This window comes from Scophthalmus maximus, chromosome 11, assembly GCF_022379125.1.
Source record: "Scophthalmus maximus strain ysfricsl-2021 chromosome 11, ASM2237912v1, whole genome shotgun sequence".
Classification (NCBI taxonomy): domain Eukaryota; kingdom Metazoa; phylum Chordata; class Actinopteri; order Pleuronectiformes; family Scophthalmidae; genus Scophthalmus; species Scophthalmus maximus.
Window position 1 is genome coordinate 12,552,374 of NC_061525.1, and position 14,638 is coordinate 12,567,011.

The 14,638-nt window shown below is 40.5% G+C and overlaps 1 protein-coding gene across 7 annotated transcripts in view; it reads right to left on the reverse strand.

Annotated features, from left to right (window-relative positions):
- Positions 1-14,638, reverse strand: part of stx1a (syntaxin 1A (brain)) — a 43,275-nt gene that overhangs the window by 12,840 nt on the left and 15,797 nt on the right. For 6 of the 7 annotated variants that reach the window (XM_035621718.2, XM_035621720.2, XM_035621717.2 and 3 more), the window contains 2 exons: positions 13,063-13,162; positions 1,409-1,483 (listed from right to left, as the gene is read on the reverse strand). In XM_035621718.2, coding sequence (XP_035477611.2) covers positions 1,409-1,483; positions 13,063-13,162 — 175 coding nt within the window. Of the gene's footprint in view, positions 1-1,408; positions 1,484-13,062; positions 13,163-13,371; positions 13,663-14,638 lie in introns of those variants that run through there. The other variant, XM_035621716.2, reaches the window with a different exon arrangement.

A 14,638-nucleotide genomic window follows, 5' to 3' on the forward strand; every position in this document is an offset into this window, starting at 1 on the left:
TTAGTGAAGGACCTTTTTGTATGACCAAGTGGATTTCGTCACATTCAAACCAGCAACTTACTGTCACTCATATATGTACAAACACTGACCTTTACGAGTGAGTGTTTCTCTCAGTGACTGATATTAATGAAAATATTCCTACGTCTATCAAAATCACATTCTGCCTTATCTGTCCCCTGGTTTTGAAGACATCATTGACCTGAATCCATTAGATTGACTGAGAATTGCCAATAAAATAGATACAGCAAATTTAGATTTACCCCTGGGTGCAGTTTGACAAAGATGAGGTCACTTACGCACAATCACACACACAAACACACACGCACGCACGCACGCACACACAGTGGTTAGGCAAAGGTATCCTGTGGCAAAAACTGATGTGAATTGGAGTGACACAGCTAGAGGTCCGTGAAGCAGAGCCTGTTCCACCTGATAGCACTTGTGTGAAGCGTGTGTATCAATGTACATACAGTAAATGTGCACACAGCACTGTTTGTACATATATACATATAAATGTGTGTTTATAGCTGCGGGACAGGGGCTCATCTTCTAGCCCTCTGTATTGTAGTTGTGTTCTACTTGCGTAAAAGATACTGTATACAGGTATTTTATCTCTGACCTCTATTAATAGCAGAGTGTTCATTCCACAGGATTTCAGGACAGGCACATACATATATAAAATGACACCAATCACTCTGCCCACTGCAGTAGACAACACACGACTGTAAACAGTTATTCGTTAGCCACCAAATGCTTTTCAGGTCACTGTCTCTTCATCTTTTACTTGATTCCCTCTCTCCTCTGGTGATAAAAGCACCAGTGCCGTCACATCACATAAGGTGCGCACAGTGGTTATGGACATGGTTATGATACTGTTATACAGACTTCAGGGCTGCCATTCATTTTCTTGATTAGTTTTTTTTTTCTATTAATTTGGTATATAGGGGAAAATGCTTTTTTACAATTCATATTGCTATGTTTTGTTTTCCCCTTATATTTAATTTACTATGATGTAAGACAAGGAAAAAAAAAGTTTGGAACCCCTTTATAAAAAATAGTTGTAAAAAAAATAGCTGTAACAAAATGTTCTGTTGATTGAATGAATCATTAACTGACCAATCTATTGATCTTAGATGTGTTAGTAAATTCCCTCACTGTATCTTTGTGATTGATTGTTGTCGGCAGTTATTATGTAAAAATACCATAAGCATTTGCCAGTTGCAACTTCAAAAATAAAGATCAGACTGCTGATCAGACTGAGAAAAAGGAATAAGGCAAACTTGTGACAGGCATTGTTCAGTCTTTGAAAATTGAACTAGTTCAACAAAACAACTAACTTTTTAATTGATACAGGAAATAATCACTAGTTGCAGCTACAGCAGGAGCGAAATAGATGAACTGTACTCACTCTTTAATTTGGAGCGTACTTTGTTGGCCAACTTCTTGATGTCTGCCATTAGATCCTCCAGCTCTGCTTTAGTCTCTGAGGAGAGGAGAGGAGAGGAGAGGAGAGGAGAGGAGAGGAGAGGAGAGGAGAGATTACTGGGCTGGTGTCAAACCACACATAAACACACGTATATGCTACTGTAACTCAACCACTCACTCAAACCTGTGTGGCAGCCAGTTTCACAGAGACAGAATCAATACTGACACACAAAAAAAGACACAGTGTCACTCATAAGAATTCATCAGCTTCAGTCGGCAGCAGCACGACTCATCCTTCCTCATTCTTTTCCTTCAAGTACCAGCATCATCATTCACTTCGCTCTCCAGTCCACCATCCATTCTCCATCCCGGTCTACGCCTCAAACATACAGTCAATCCGTAGAAGCAAAAAATTGAAAGTCATGCGGGTTGGACCCGTAGATTCCCTATGTTGGTTACGGGAGGAGCAAGTGACATTACAATGGACTCCAGCGAAAACGTACCTGCAACAGGATGAATAGAGTGTTACCAGCAGGAAAGGTGTAACTATGCAGATTTCAATAATGACTAATCAAAGCAGCAACTCTCCTCGCTTTACATACTGAACGTAGCAAACTTGTCAAGTATGATGAGGTCCAAGGTATTTCACTGAGGTCAGGACACATGATGAGGAGAACTTATCTGCTCCCAATGATCTGATTTGTATAAAACCTGATTGTGACGGAGCTATTTACAAATATGCTGTGCAATAAAACACTTAGCCAGGGTATGCTTTAAACAAACAAGTTTCTACAATGTGTCCAATTGTGGCAAAAGTGTTGATGCAAGGATTAAGCGTCAATATGCTGGTCCAGTGAAAAAATAAGTTAATAGTAGTTAATTGAATACACCCTGAAAAATGAAAATTGTTTACCAACTTAAAATAATTACTTCAATTGGTAACAGACAAATGAATGTTTTTTTTCTTTCAAAATAAATTAACAAAAGTTAATCAATTGTGTTTTTAAGTTGAACAAAGTTATTTCATTTGTGTGTTACCAATTGAAGTAATTTTTTAAGGAGGTAAATCTTTTTTTTTTCAGTGAGGCAAACTGAAATCGTTGGGTTTTGGCCTGTGAGTCAAATGACACAAACTGTTGAAATGTATTCCCTTGGGAAAGGGAGAAACTTCCATTTCTACTTTCTGTCATTTTACAGATAAAACAATTAATTGAGAAAATAATGGACAGACTAATCGATCATGAAAATAATTGTTGATTACACTTTTTTGCATACTCTCCTTGGAGACATTCATGATGTTGTTCTCTTTTTATTTTTACACATGAAAAGTGACGGTATTAAATGTGTTAAACATGAAAAAAGGATATTATCTTTTAACCCTGCCAACTTTCACACCCATGCACAGCTGACCTGTCACTGCATGAAGTGGTGAGCTTGCACATTTGTCTGTTTCAGGAACTGTTAAACTGTCGGCCACAGGTGTTTGAGAAGAGGCTTTCAGACGTTGTTCAATGACCCAACGCGAGAAGACCGATCCCTTTATTCAGCTACATTGTCTTTGCTGCGATGTTACAATCAAATCTGCAGTGTGTGAAAGGCAGAGACAAAATATATTTGTTTTAAATTAAGATGAATTTGCTGAGTCATGTCACACGGTCCTATATTTAGAGGCTATTTCTGTCAGTGGTTAAAACAAAGCTGTAGCCACACAGCAGACGACAGTGTGGCTACATCAGAGAAGTGATGGTTGGAGTGATAGTCACATCATGTTGCCATCATGAAGAAAAACTGACCGTCTTTTCCTCTGCATCTTTTCACCCTTCTCGTGCTCATTGCAGCCTTCAGCAGTTTCAAAATCACATTTTTACAGACAGGTCAGGTTATTATTACACACAGGAGACAACATTTTATCTAATGTTGTACTCCCCACATAACAATAAAAAAGGATTCAAAGAAACCTACTGTAAAAGAGAGATTATATTAGATTAAGGTGGAATGATTTAGAAGAGAGAAAACAATAGAATAAAACACCATAACACAGAAACACATTTAAGTGTTTCTTAATGTACAACATCTGAATTAAAATTCTTTAGAAGTACTGAAACCCATCACAAACATCAGTATTCGATTACAGGCAGAAGCTCGATGGATAATTTGAGTACACGAGTACACGTAGAGGACGACTTCAATCGCTGCTCAATGTTCAGTAATCAAAATATAATATTTGCACAAATTTTGTGAGAAGAAATAAGCTTTAAAGTAATGAGGTAATCATAAAGTCTCATTCTCTAGAGCTGCACAGTACATCTACAGGACTTGAATGCTTTTTGTGGCCATTTCAGATGGGAGACTTTGATGAGCGGAAAAACTCATAAACACACACAGACAATAAAAAGGGAAACGAAGACAAATCCTCAAACCAGCTTGTTTGATGTCATTAAACTATAGCAGCCCCATAGAGATGCTGGACGTATTACACACTGATCAGCAAAGCACTACAAGCTTTTAATCTGCTTAACAGGCATATTCTCATATCAGCGAACATCAGCCTGTGGTACATAAAGCTCATTGGGACACAGCAGTGGACAGAGCACTAACTGATGAGATCACATCAATTTGTATCCAGCTGCAAAAGACAGAGTCATTCGAATGTAAGGAACACAGACAAGTGTTTTTGTTGTCTCGCTCATTTTTAAAGCAACCGTTGAGAAAAAAGACAGAAATAATGATATGCCACAAAGGTAAAATATCAGTGAAATACCAGTAAAGTAGCAAAGACATGGTCAGCATCCAAAATCCCCAGGCCACTAGGATGCCTAGGCATGTGTTCTCAATGTTTCTTTAGGCCGACTCATGGTTCCATCTTCTGTCAACGGCCGTGTGCAGAATGAAATTTGACTCCTCAGGGACTGTCCACACTCGTGTGCACCACAGAAGTGAACCGGATGCACGTTCTGAGCAGAATACAAAATGCGCTGTTTATTTGTCATCCATGGTCCTAGTCTTATAGCCTGGGACCCACAGGAATTCTGGGAGCTCATTTAAATTTGATCTGCCAGAATACGGTCTGGATCCCCTCTGTTGGGAAGTGATGTACCCCGGCAGAAAACTCATCGGTCCAATCACAACCGATTATCTGATAATGGGCGGGGTTTATACCATGACGCAGGGGGGTAGCGACTTTTGTAAACAACCAAGGCTGCCACTAACTAACGAGTATTTGACGAAGAAGTACCCAGACTAGTACAAATTTTTTTACCACAAGTAGTGCTACCAAGCAATGCTTTTTAATGTGTTATCTTGTTTGACATCTCGTTAATCCTGTGTCAATGTCATGCATTTTTCTGCCAATGGTTCTGCACCATTTTGCCATTTTGACAGGTCAGCTGTGTGCAAACAATGCAACCAACAAATTTCTAGAAACGGAAGAGCATGAGCTTGCACACATGGATGTTCACAATGCATGATATAAAATATTTAATAGAAACTGGCTTAAAAAATATCACGTAGAAGGAAATGCATTTTATATGTTTGTCAGGATGCAATGATAACCACAAAGATATCTCTGTGAGAAGCCATAAATGTTAACAAAGCTTTGCATGTCAACAACAACTCTAACTCACTTTAAATGTATAGAGTAATCTACTGAATACTGTATCAGTGTCAACATGGCAAAATTGAATTATAAAGATAGAGCAAAATATGAAAAATATTTCCTCCAGTCAGTTATTCTACAACAAACACTTGCAGCATTACCATAATCTTGGCATACATTTGAATACATATATTATTTTATTTTTTTATCTCTGGTCAATAATTTTCCTGCCAATGGCAAAATGTGCGCAGCATACAAGGAGTTCAGGGTCAGACACTGATCTGAGGTGGTGGGCTGAGGCCCTCAAGGCAGAATGAATACACAGTGCTCTGTGGTGTGTGTTTGTGTGCAGTTTCAGCTATCAGTCACACAATACCATGGTAAAACTGGAATTTGAATATTCGGTAAATTGAGATACTTTTAAACGACTAAATTAGTGATCAGAGCATCATCATTAGTTAACATAGCAACTGTCGGTAACCTGCTGCATGACACCAGCTGTACCCACAGAGATACATAACAAAAACTGGATTTAGGTTTGGGCTGTTTGTGTGTGTGTGTTTAGGAGTTAGATAAAATTTATTCCTCGAGGTTACCAAACAGAGGAGGCCAAGCTGCTTGATCAAGTGTCTGTTCAGCCTAATTATCGGCTGTTTGAAACGAGGAAGAGTACGGACACTGCTGAATAAGTAGCGGGAGAAGTAAGAGGGAAGCAAATTAGAGGGCAAAACTGAGGAGTCAATTGAGCTGTGGCTTCACACTCCATCCTTCTCCCAGACACTCTCGAATGGAATCTTCAGGTCACGCTTGTTGCCATCATTACGACTGTGTTGCTATGGCGATGTGTGCAGTCGGTCCTCTCGCCATCTTCAGATTGTTTCAAAGTGGCGGAGGGAAAGAGAGAGAGTCAGAAAGCGCGAGGGAGAGATAGGATACAAGGCAGGAAGAAATGGCGGAAATGTGGACACTAGAAGAAGGGCTGAGTGTGAGCAGAGACCATGAAATAAATGGTGATCCAGGATATTTATTCCAAAGTAATAACTTTTTCTTTGAGGATTCCTTTCATTACTTTTTTGCCTTTACTACAGTGTTTGAAGAAAACATAATAAGAGGAGAGTGGAAAGGGAATCATCTATGTTTTTGCCATCAAAAAACTTTTAAATCTAATTACCAAAAGTGTTTATGCTACAGATATGTACCGCCAAAGTCTGATACAAACTGTTCCACTATAGTTGCTTTCAGACATCCACTGAAGTCCAGACACTTTCCTGAACTTTTTGCGCAGACAAAATTAAATCAGAAAGACTGCAACAATGCAGAGAAACAGAGCTGAGACGTGCAACACACTCCCAGTCCAAGACAGCCAGGCAACCTTTCTTCAACTGTTTCCAGGTTTTGTGCTAAAGCTGCTGTTAGTGGCATTGATATTCTCATCTATCTTTCGGCAATACAGTGAATAAACATAATTTCTGAAATGTTCTGAGATTTACCTTTAACCTGACTTAACCACTGATCTAAAACTGAACCTGAGGCTCAAAATCACATCAACCGGATTCGATTTCAAATGATAAATGGATTATATTTATATAGTGATTTTTTTTTTTTACTTTACAATGTATGTCTCATTCACACGCTGATGACAGCATCAGAAGCACTGGCTCATTATCTTGCTCAAGGACACTTCATGGCCCCTGGAGAAGAAAGGGATCGTAACAGGAACTTTACGATGACTAGATGGCCACTCTACCTCCCGAGCCATGCTTTGCCCATTTGACTGTCACTGTACTACCAGCGTTCATATGTTCAGATCAGGATGGTACTGTACTTACATCACTCATCAGAAATATGAGGATGGGGCATATGAGCAGAATTCAATAAAAGATAAACATCCTGAACGTCTGGGTCGATTCTCTCCTACACAAAGCTTCGACCACTGCATCAGTTCTGTTTTTACAGCAGCAGCAGCATTTATATGACAACACATGTTCTTGCCTGTTTTGAAACTGGTTAAATTATTGTAATATCAAAACAATCTGTGTGCGTGTATATGTGTGTGAGTGTCATTTTGATGTCAGGGTACCGTGACACTGACGAGACACCGAGCCATTTACGTTTCCTCCTCTCTAACGCATGGCTCAATTGCTGCCATTCAAGCCTCTAACTTGCAGCCATTTATCTTTTTCTCCATCTCTCAGTCTGTCTGTGTGTGTGTGTGTCTTGCTCTGCTCGCTCTGTAAATATATTACCAGTTCTTTGCGTGTTTGCTCCGCTTATTGATCGTCTAGAGTCCAGGTGACAGGCGTTTCAGAGAGACAGAATCTGAGCTCATCCCTCAAACACTACAGATATTTGCCTTAGTGTAGGAAGACAGTATTCACACAGGTAATGGCAAACTGAGAGCAGAGATAAAGTCTAATTACTAAACTATACCAGAGTAAAGAGTTTAGACATAACGCACCGTTCCATTCTGAGAAGTGGTTGCAGAGATTTACTGCAGTGAGTAACAAGTGTTACTATTTCAAAGCATGGACATTTAGACTTGCATGATGACCCCTATAGGCAGTATATAGATAGAGTTAAAAAAAAACAAAAGAGACCAGAATGGCACTCAGTGAAGTCTCTGCTAACATCCCCATCCATCTCTGATGTCTCTAACAGCTTCTCTTTCTCCTGCAACATCTTCAAAGACAGTACAACAGGTTTACCGTGGACTTGACAGTGTAAATGTAATTTCGAAACTTTCCCGGCCTCCCGACACTTCTATCCACATCAGGGCAGTAACACTGCACTCCTCCTGCTGAAGCCATGAGGACAGAGGGAAGTTAAACTGATTTATCCCTGATTTATCTTAACAGCTTTGACCTCGCATAAATGTGTGTGTCTCTCTGTGTGTCCTTAGCCTTGGACTTGATTGTCCATATCGTATTAACTTCACTTTATGAGGGTTATCATTACTCTGGGGTATAAAGCTGTGTTTTAAAGGGCTGTAACAATACTTCAGCTAAGACACCATGAGGGGATGTAAGAGAAAAGGAAATGGAGAGAAATAGAGGAAAGAAACACAAAGAAAAAGATGGTGGAGGAAGAACAACGAGTGGGGGACCTTACACAACACTTTCAAATTTTGGTAGAGGAGCTTTGGCAAACAGCACTCTGGAGGATGGGGGCCCACTCAGCCCAAAAAACTGACACTAGAAATAGCAACACTCACAGGCTGCAATTAAAGCAAACATCTCCAGCATTTGCGGGTTAAGGATTTTCAAGAGTCAAGAGTAAAGATGCACTTTAGAAAATAGAGGACGAGATGTCAGCAGGAGCAGTGAAAGCTAAGTGGTTGGAAAAACATACTGAGAAATGTGGTTAAATAAACTCTCTAGTGTCAGTGTTAAACAGCATCTATAGTCTCATCGGTGCCCCTGGCGAAAAACAACTTCACCAATTGAGACACCCTAACCCTTCTGAGGAACACGTAAATGCACAATAATAGTGTAAACTTAATGCAAAGTATTAATCTATGGAAATCTGTTACGATGCATAATATAAAAAAATAAATAAATAACAGTTTAACATGGGACATCATCTATACACAACATTTTACAATACTAAACAAGTCTAATGTTGATTAAAAAAGGTTTTTGTCCCTCCACCAGTCCAGTGAGTGTTTCATTCACCCCAACCTCACTCTCCTGAGAGCAGCTGAAAAGCTGTAAAGGCCACTGATGCTCCTGCAGAAGAGGCAATCATCACTGACTTTTGACCTTTCCTTATAAGATCTATCAAGAACAGTCTTGATGGATCGACCCGAAATAATGAGAAGCAATGCTGCACACGGCCAACAGACAACACCACAGACTAAAACAAATGAGGCAATTATTTAATCGGATATGTGAATTCAATCTTGTTTCTCAATATAAAATACATTTGTGTATTCCTTTCCTGCGTCGAAGGAATGTGCCTATGAGGAAACGCAGGTTCAATACCCATTATGATCTGATGGCTATTACCTAATCTATCATCCTTACTGTTACTACAACTGTACACCGCTGCTGAGCATGCCCACACAAACCCTTAACGCCAACTGAGCAAAAACAAAGCATGCACAAACACAGCAATTCCCTCGTGGAAATTTGATACGCTTCATTTAGGGGGGTGGGTAAACTATGATATGGTATAATGTGTAATGCAGGGGTGAAAGTAATGTGTCAGTACTGTATGTGTGCGCGCGTGTCAATATGTACTCTGCGAGTGGGCTAGAATTAACCCCGTGGAGATTCAACAGGAAATGTCTCAGTCAGCGAACACAAAAGCTCCCACAGCAAAGGAGGGAGGAAGACAAGGAGGAGGAGGAGAAAAAGTAGGGAGGTCGGGGTTGTGAAGCCGGCCAGGTGGGGGGTGGCTTGTGAAATGTGATGTGATTAGGAAAATGTTGAACCGTGACAGAAACAGAAGGTTTATCACCTGACAATGTTACGCTGCGAGAGACCTTTAAAAAGGATTGTGTACCCTCCACTCCTACTCATCCATTATCCGGTTTATCCGCAGACTGGAGAGAAATGACGCTGTGGTCAGCATTGCTCTCTCAATAACATCCATGTTTTCATGTGGGAGACAGAATAAGTGAAGAGAGGAAGAATTAGATGAAGAAATTTCATTCTCATCACGAAGGAGATGAAGTTTGATTTTGGTTGGAGGAACATGCTCTCAAGTTACAGCAGAACAGGTCTTTCTCACAAAGAAAAGACAGAAGACTTTATAACACAATAAAAAAAACTGACTCAAGAAATAAATAAAAACACAATATGAGTAGGAAGAACATTTTTCAAATAAATATAAAGTATGAAAGGCCATGTGAGCAACATTTTCAATACAATAATGAATTAATGTGGAAGTTCATTTGATGTTGCATTAAAATGTCACCGTGCAATTAATTTTGATGACACACTTCGGAGCAGGCTGAAGCACAGAATTAGAATTACAGTGTCAGCGAGAGAGCGAGAGCGAGAGAGCGAGAGAGAGACTACACAACACACTGCATTATTTGAGTTTGATTATTATGAGCTTAACACAAACATCACGCAGCATATTCAGGCCCAGTGTTTTTGTCTTGGACATGTGGTTTTCTTTATACTGCACCAGATCAAATATGTAGATAAGAGGTTCGGCAGTTTGGGCATGAAGGAATCAACGAATTTGACCAGAGACAGGGTTTTGTGTCAAGTCAGTGCGTTGTTACCTCTGCCTGACAGCACCGGAACTGCATTTTAGTCTATTTTTTTCCTCAGTAGAAGTAAAGCTTTAGGTTGATTTTTTTTTTTAGCTTTTATAGAAATATTGTTTCGCCGGTACGTTACTTTTGTCCAAACTTAAATATTGATATGGTTGATCTGGTATAAATCTGTTTTGTCTTATCCAATATAAGGAACGAAGGAGAAGGATCAACACTATCACAGTTCTTCCTGGGGAAAACATATGTGTGGACCAAATGTCATGGCTATCCATCCAACAGCTGTGAAATGTTGTGTGCTAAAAACTTCACTTCTACTTCATGGTGGGACAAGAGGAAATGTCTGGAGATCGCCAATTCATTAGGATTCATCGTCTGCATGGGGACAATGGGTGTTATTTCAAATTTCATTCCGATTCAGTTTGTTGAGATGGTTCAGTCCAGAGTGAAGTGTTGACTGACTGACTGACTAACTGAAGCATGGCTAAAAATGCTATTCAAATGAACTTGTTGTGCCTTGACTTTTCAAGCATTTAAGCAAGACCACGGTGCTGTGAGTTGACTTAAACACCATAAAAACATTTATCATGTGTTGCCAGGAGCAGACATTGTAAGCAAATGTAATGAGAAACACAGTAAACTTTGAAACTAAGTCAGTTTTATTATTTCCCACAATTTAGAAGGCCCAATTCACCGTGAATATTCCTGGTTTCCGGCCTGTTTTGCTGTGATTTTGATAAAAATGCAATATGGGCACCATCATGCTTCCAAACAGAATGTATTAGTCAGTGCCGATTATTTGTATATGAATATCTATTCATAGGAGAAAGAGTTGCACAGACATATTCATACACGCACACACCGTATAAAAAATGTTGCTCGAGAGATAAAGCTGCTTTCTGGATGAGGGCATTCAGATGATTGGAGTCTCCGTCAGTAACACAATGCAACAGGCAGACAGAGAAGAACAGACTGACCTCGGTGTAATGAACGACCCTGACGTCTACTCTGCAACCATCAGCTGCTGTCTGATGTGCATTTATCAGCGACAAACACACAAAAACACACACACACACACACACACACACACACACACACACACACACACACACACACACACACACACACACACACACACACACACACACACACACACACACACACACACACACACACACACACACACACACACACACACACACACACACTGAGTATCAATTTCAGTCTCAAAGGGGGCGGCTTGTAGAAGAATTTGTATCTAAAACGCAGCACCTTGCCTTGTTGCTGCTCCGCTCAGCTTCACAGCCCGGCTAGTTAAAGGGCTCATCTGATGCCTGCTGCTACAAGCAGATCGATGCTTTTCCAGATAGGTGGGAGGTAGGGAATCAGGGAGAGGAAAGGGAATTGCAGGGTGTTACTAGTATGAGTAACATCCCCCCTTGTAAGTGCAGGGTCTCAGATCAATGCCCTGACATAAATGGGAGAGGAAGAGGTGTGAGCGGACACAGATGAGGGGGTAGACAGAGAGAAGAAAAGATGGATTTTAGTTTACAGCCCAGACTGACAAGGCAAACAGGAGAGCGGCTGAAATGGGTGGAGGGAGTACAGATAAACGGATAAAAAATGGTAGACAGTATTAACACCAGGTATAAGAGGTGAAGACGGGGCGAAACAGAAATGGAGAGAAAGCAGAAAAGTGGAGAAAAATGGACAAACTAAAGTAAGATATTTCACAGTGAGAGTATAAAAGCTAAAAAAGGACAGAGAGGATTGATCGGTGGGGGGCATGGCTCGCACATTCTTCAAGGTCTTCAGACTTTCTTCATCAACAGACTGGCTTTTTGCGTTTTCTTAAACTGTTCTTTATTTCCTCAACTTACTGTAAGGGATAGACTCATTTTTTATCCTTACGTTGAGTGGAATCTGCCTTTATTATCAGGCTTTTTGCTGCTGTTGTACATTTCCCAGTATATAAATAACTGACTTTTTGGCTTGATTCTCTTTTCATTAAGAGAGACTATCTGTCTCATTACTGTGTCACTGCAGAATGAAACATTCATGGCATTTGTACAATGGCCCAAGCATGATTCAAGGCTAAAGTCTAGTTACTGTAGTTTGAGCAGTGTGAGTGCAACAGTACCTAGGTGCAAGGCGCTTCCCGGCCGTGGCCCGGTTGAGAGAGGTGGGCTTTGGCATGGCACAATTGCATGTGTAAGAGCACGGGCATTGACGGCGGTCAACAAATGCGACTGTTCCTCGCGACGAACATTTAAAAAAGTCGTTGCCTTTCAAGGTCAACTACACTGGGCCGTGACGCACCCAAATGCTGTTGCGTTGTGGTGAATTGCTGTCGTGTTGTGTGATTTGCTGTTGTGGTTTGTACTTCAGGGCCACCGTTGTATTGCCAGAATCTGATGATTCAGTTCAATGTAATGAACTAATAGAAAAGAGGAATGCAGAGATTGAAAATGGGACTGAAAACCAGAGCACTTGTCTCTGGAAATGTGATCACACATTTCCTTTAGTTTGTGCACATCAAACCCCTCTTCAGTTATTACAGTCAAGTGAAGGTTAAGTTAAGTTAAATTCCTCAAAACATTCTTTGTGTCCTGGGAACACTTATCTGGAGAGATGCCCTAATTCATTTGTTTTGAAATCATATAAAACAAATTCAAAAACCTAACTCCAGAGGTACTCAAGTCCTACAATAATTACATTACATTTTTGGAGCACTGATGTGTAGAGATCCAGTTGTTTTGAACATTTCCCGCTTTGAAAAATTAAACAAGAAAAAAATAGTAAAGACAAACAGCCTTACTCTCATCTGGGTTAGGAGAGGCGAGGATGGCGCTGTGCTGTCTCTTCACCTCCTCGACTTTCTCTGCCAGAGACTCGATAAAACCCCGGATTTCTTCCACCTGGCATCAGAAAGAGAGAGGGGGAGAGAGAGAGACAGAGAAGCTGCTTTAGATCTGGCAACTTTACTGAGGTAATACGCTCCAGTGATTAGCTTGACTGATGTTGACAGACACCGATCTGAAGATGTTCTTAGAAGAGGCCAAATGGCAAAGCTGAGTGAAGCAGGTTCATGAGCAAGAACACAAATAACTAAAATCTATCTGATTACCATATGCAGGCATCATCATCTCATCATCACCTTTAAAAAATATATTCTAGTCTAGGGACATTCTTGATATATAGCAGCCCAACCTGTGATACAACTCAGGATATTAAAGAGTTAATGTGTAAGACAGTGCTGGGTAAAAGTATGTGGATAACCATTACATCCCAAATGTTACAAAATCTGCTCTGCTTTTTTTCCCCCCCACATGTGGATAGAGCCTGTTTCCCCGTTTCCAGTCTTTGTGCTAAGTCAAGCTAACCAACTTCTGAATTCTCAGCACCAAAGTGAATAAACCTTTTCCCCCCCAAAAATTTAATTATTCCTTTGACCACTTGATTAAATTCACAATCACAAGGATTTCCTCCTTTGAACTCTGCACGTCACAGCGTCATCTGCCACCTACTTCCAGGTTTGACATTCTACCCAATCACCTCCCTCCTCCTCCCTGCTGCCTCGCCACCAGCTGTCCCGCCTCTGGCTCAGGTAACAGCTGGATGAGCAGCAGGTCACATCTGACTGTGACTTCATCAATCTCTAGTTTCTTCTCATCTACCCATCCGACACTACACCTGCTCCCATACAGGTCAGCCTGTCCTCATGAATATCGCTGGTTTGACACTCCAATTGCAGTCCACATTTCCTCTTCACTTCACACAGCTCTGCTCTCCCTCTTTCATTCCATCCATAAAAAATCCTGAGCTTTCCTCTTCTCAGCCTGGGTCATTATTCTCCCATTATCTCTTTAATTAGCTGCTGATTGGATCAGTTTATTTTTTCAATAACAAAATAATTGGCTCTGAAAGACCACTGGGGAGGAACCAGGCACAACAGGAGACACACTGAGATGAGATGAGTTGAACAAATGTAAGGCAGGTAGGTGGAGACGTTGAATGAGCACAAGATGAAACCACTTTAAGTTCTCTCGGTTTAGACACCAGGCGTGAGTGAGCCATAGTGCGTCTCTCAGCTCTCATAAGACATCAGGAATATTTTATTGGTGTGGGAGAAAAACCAATATTAGACACTGCTGAAAAGCTCACGAACATGCAAAAACAAATAATCAGACACATGCACCTAAAAGTCCCCTCTAACAATTTTATAACATTTTTTTAATTAACTGAATTTGCTTGTAGACACTATTACATTTTTCAGGAGTCTCTGTTTCTCATACACCTTGTTAACCAGCCAAGTCCCACAGTTGTGATGTCGCCGGCAGCATGGAAAATAATGCTATTTTCCTTCTTTGTCATCTAATTTGAGTTATTCTGTG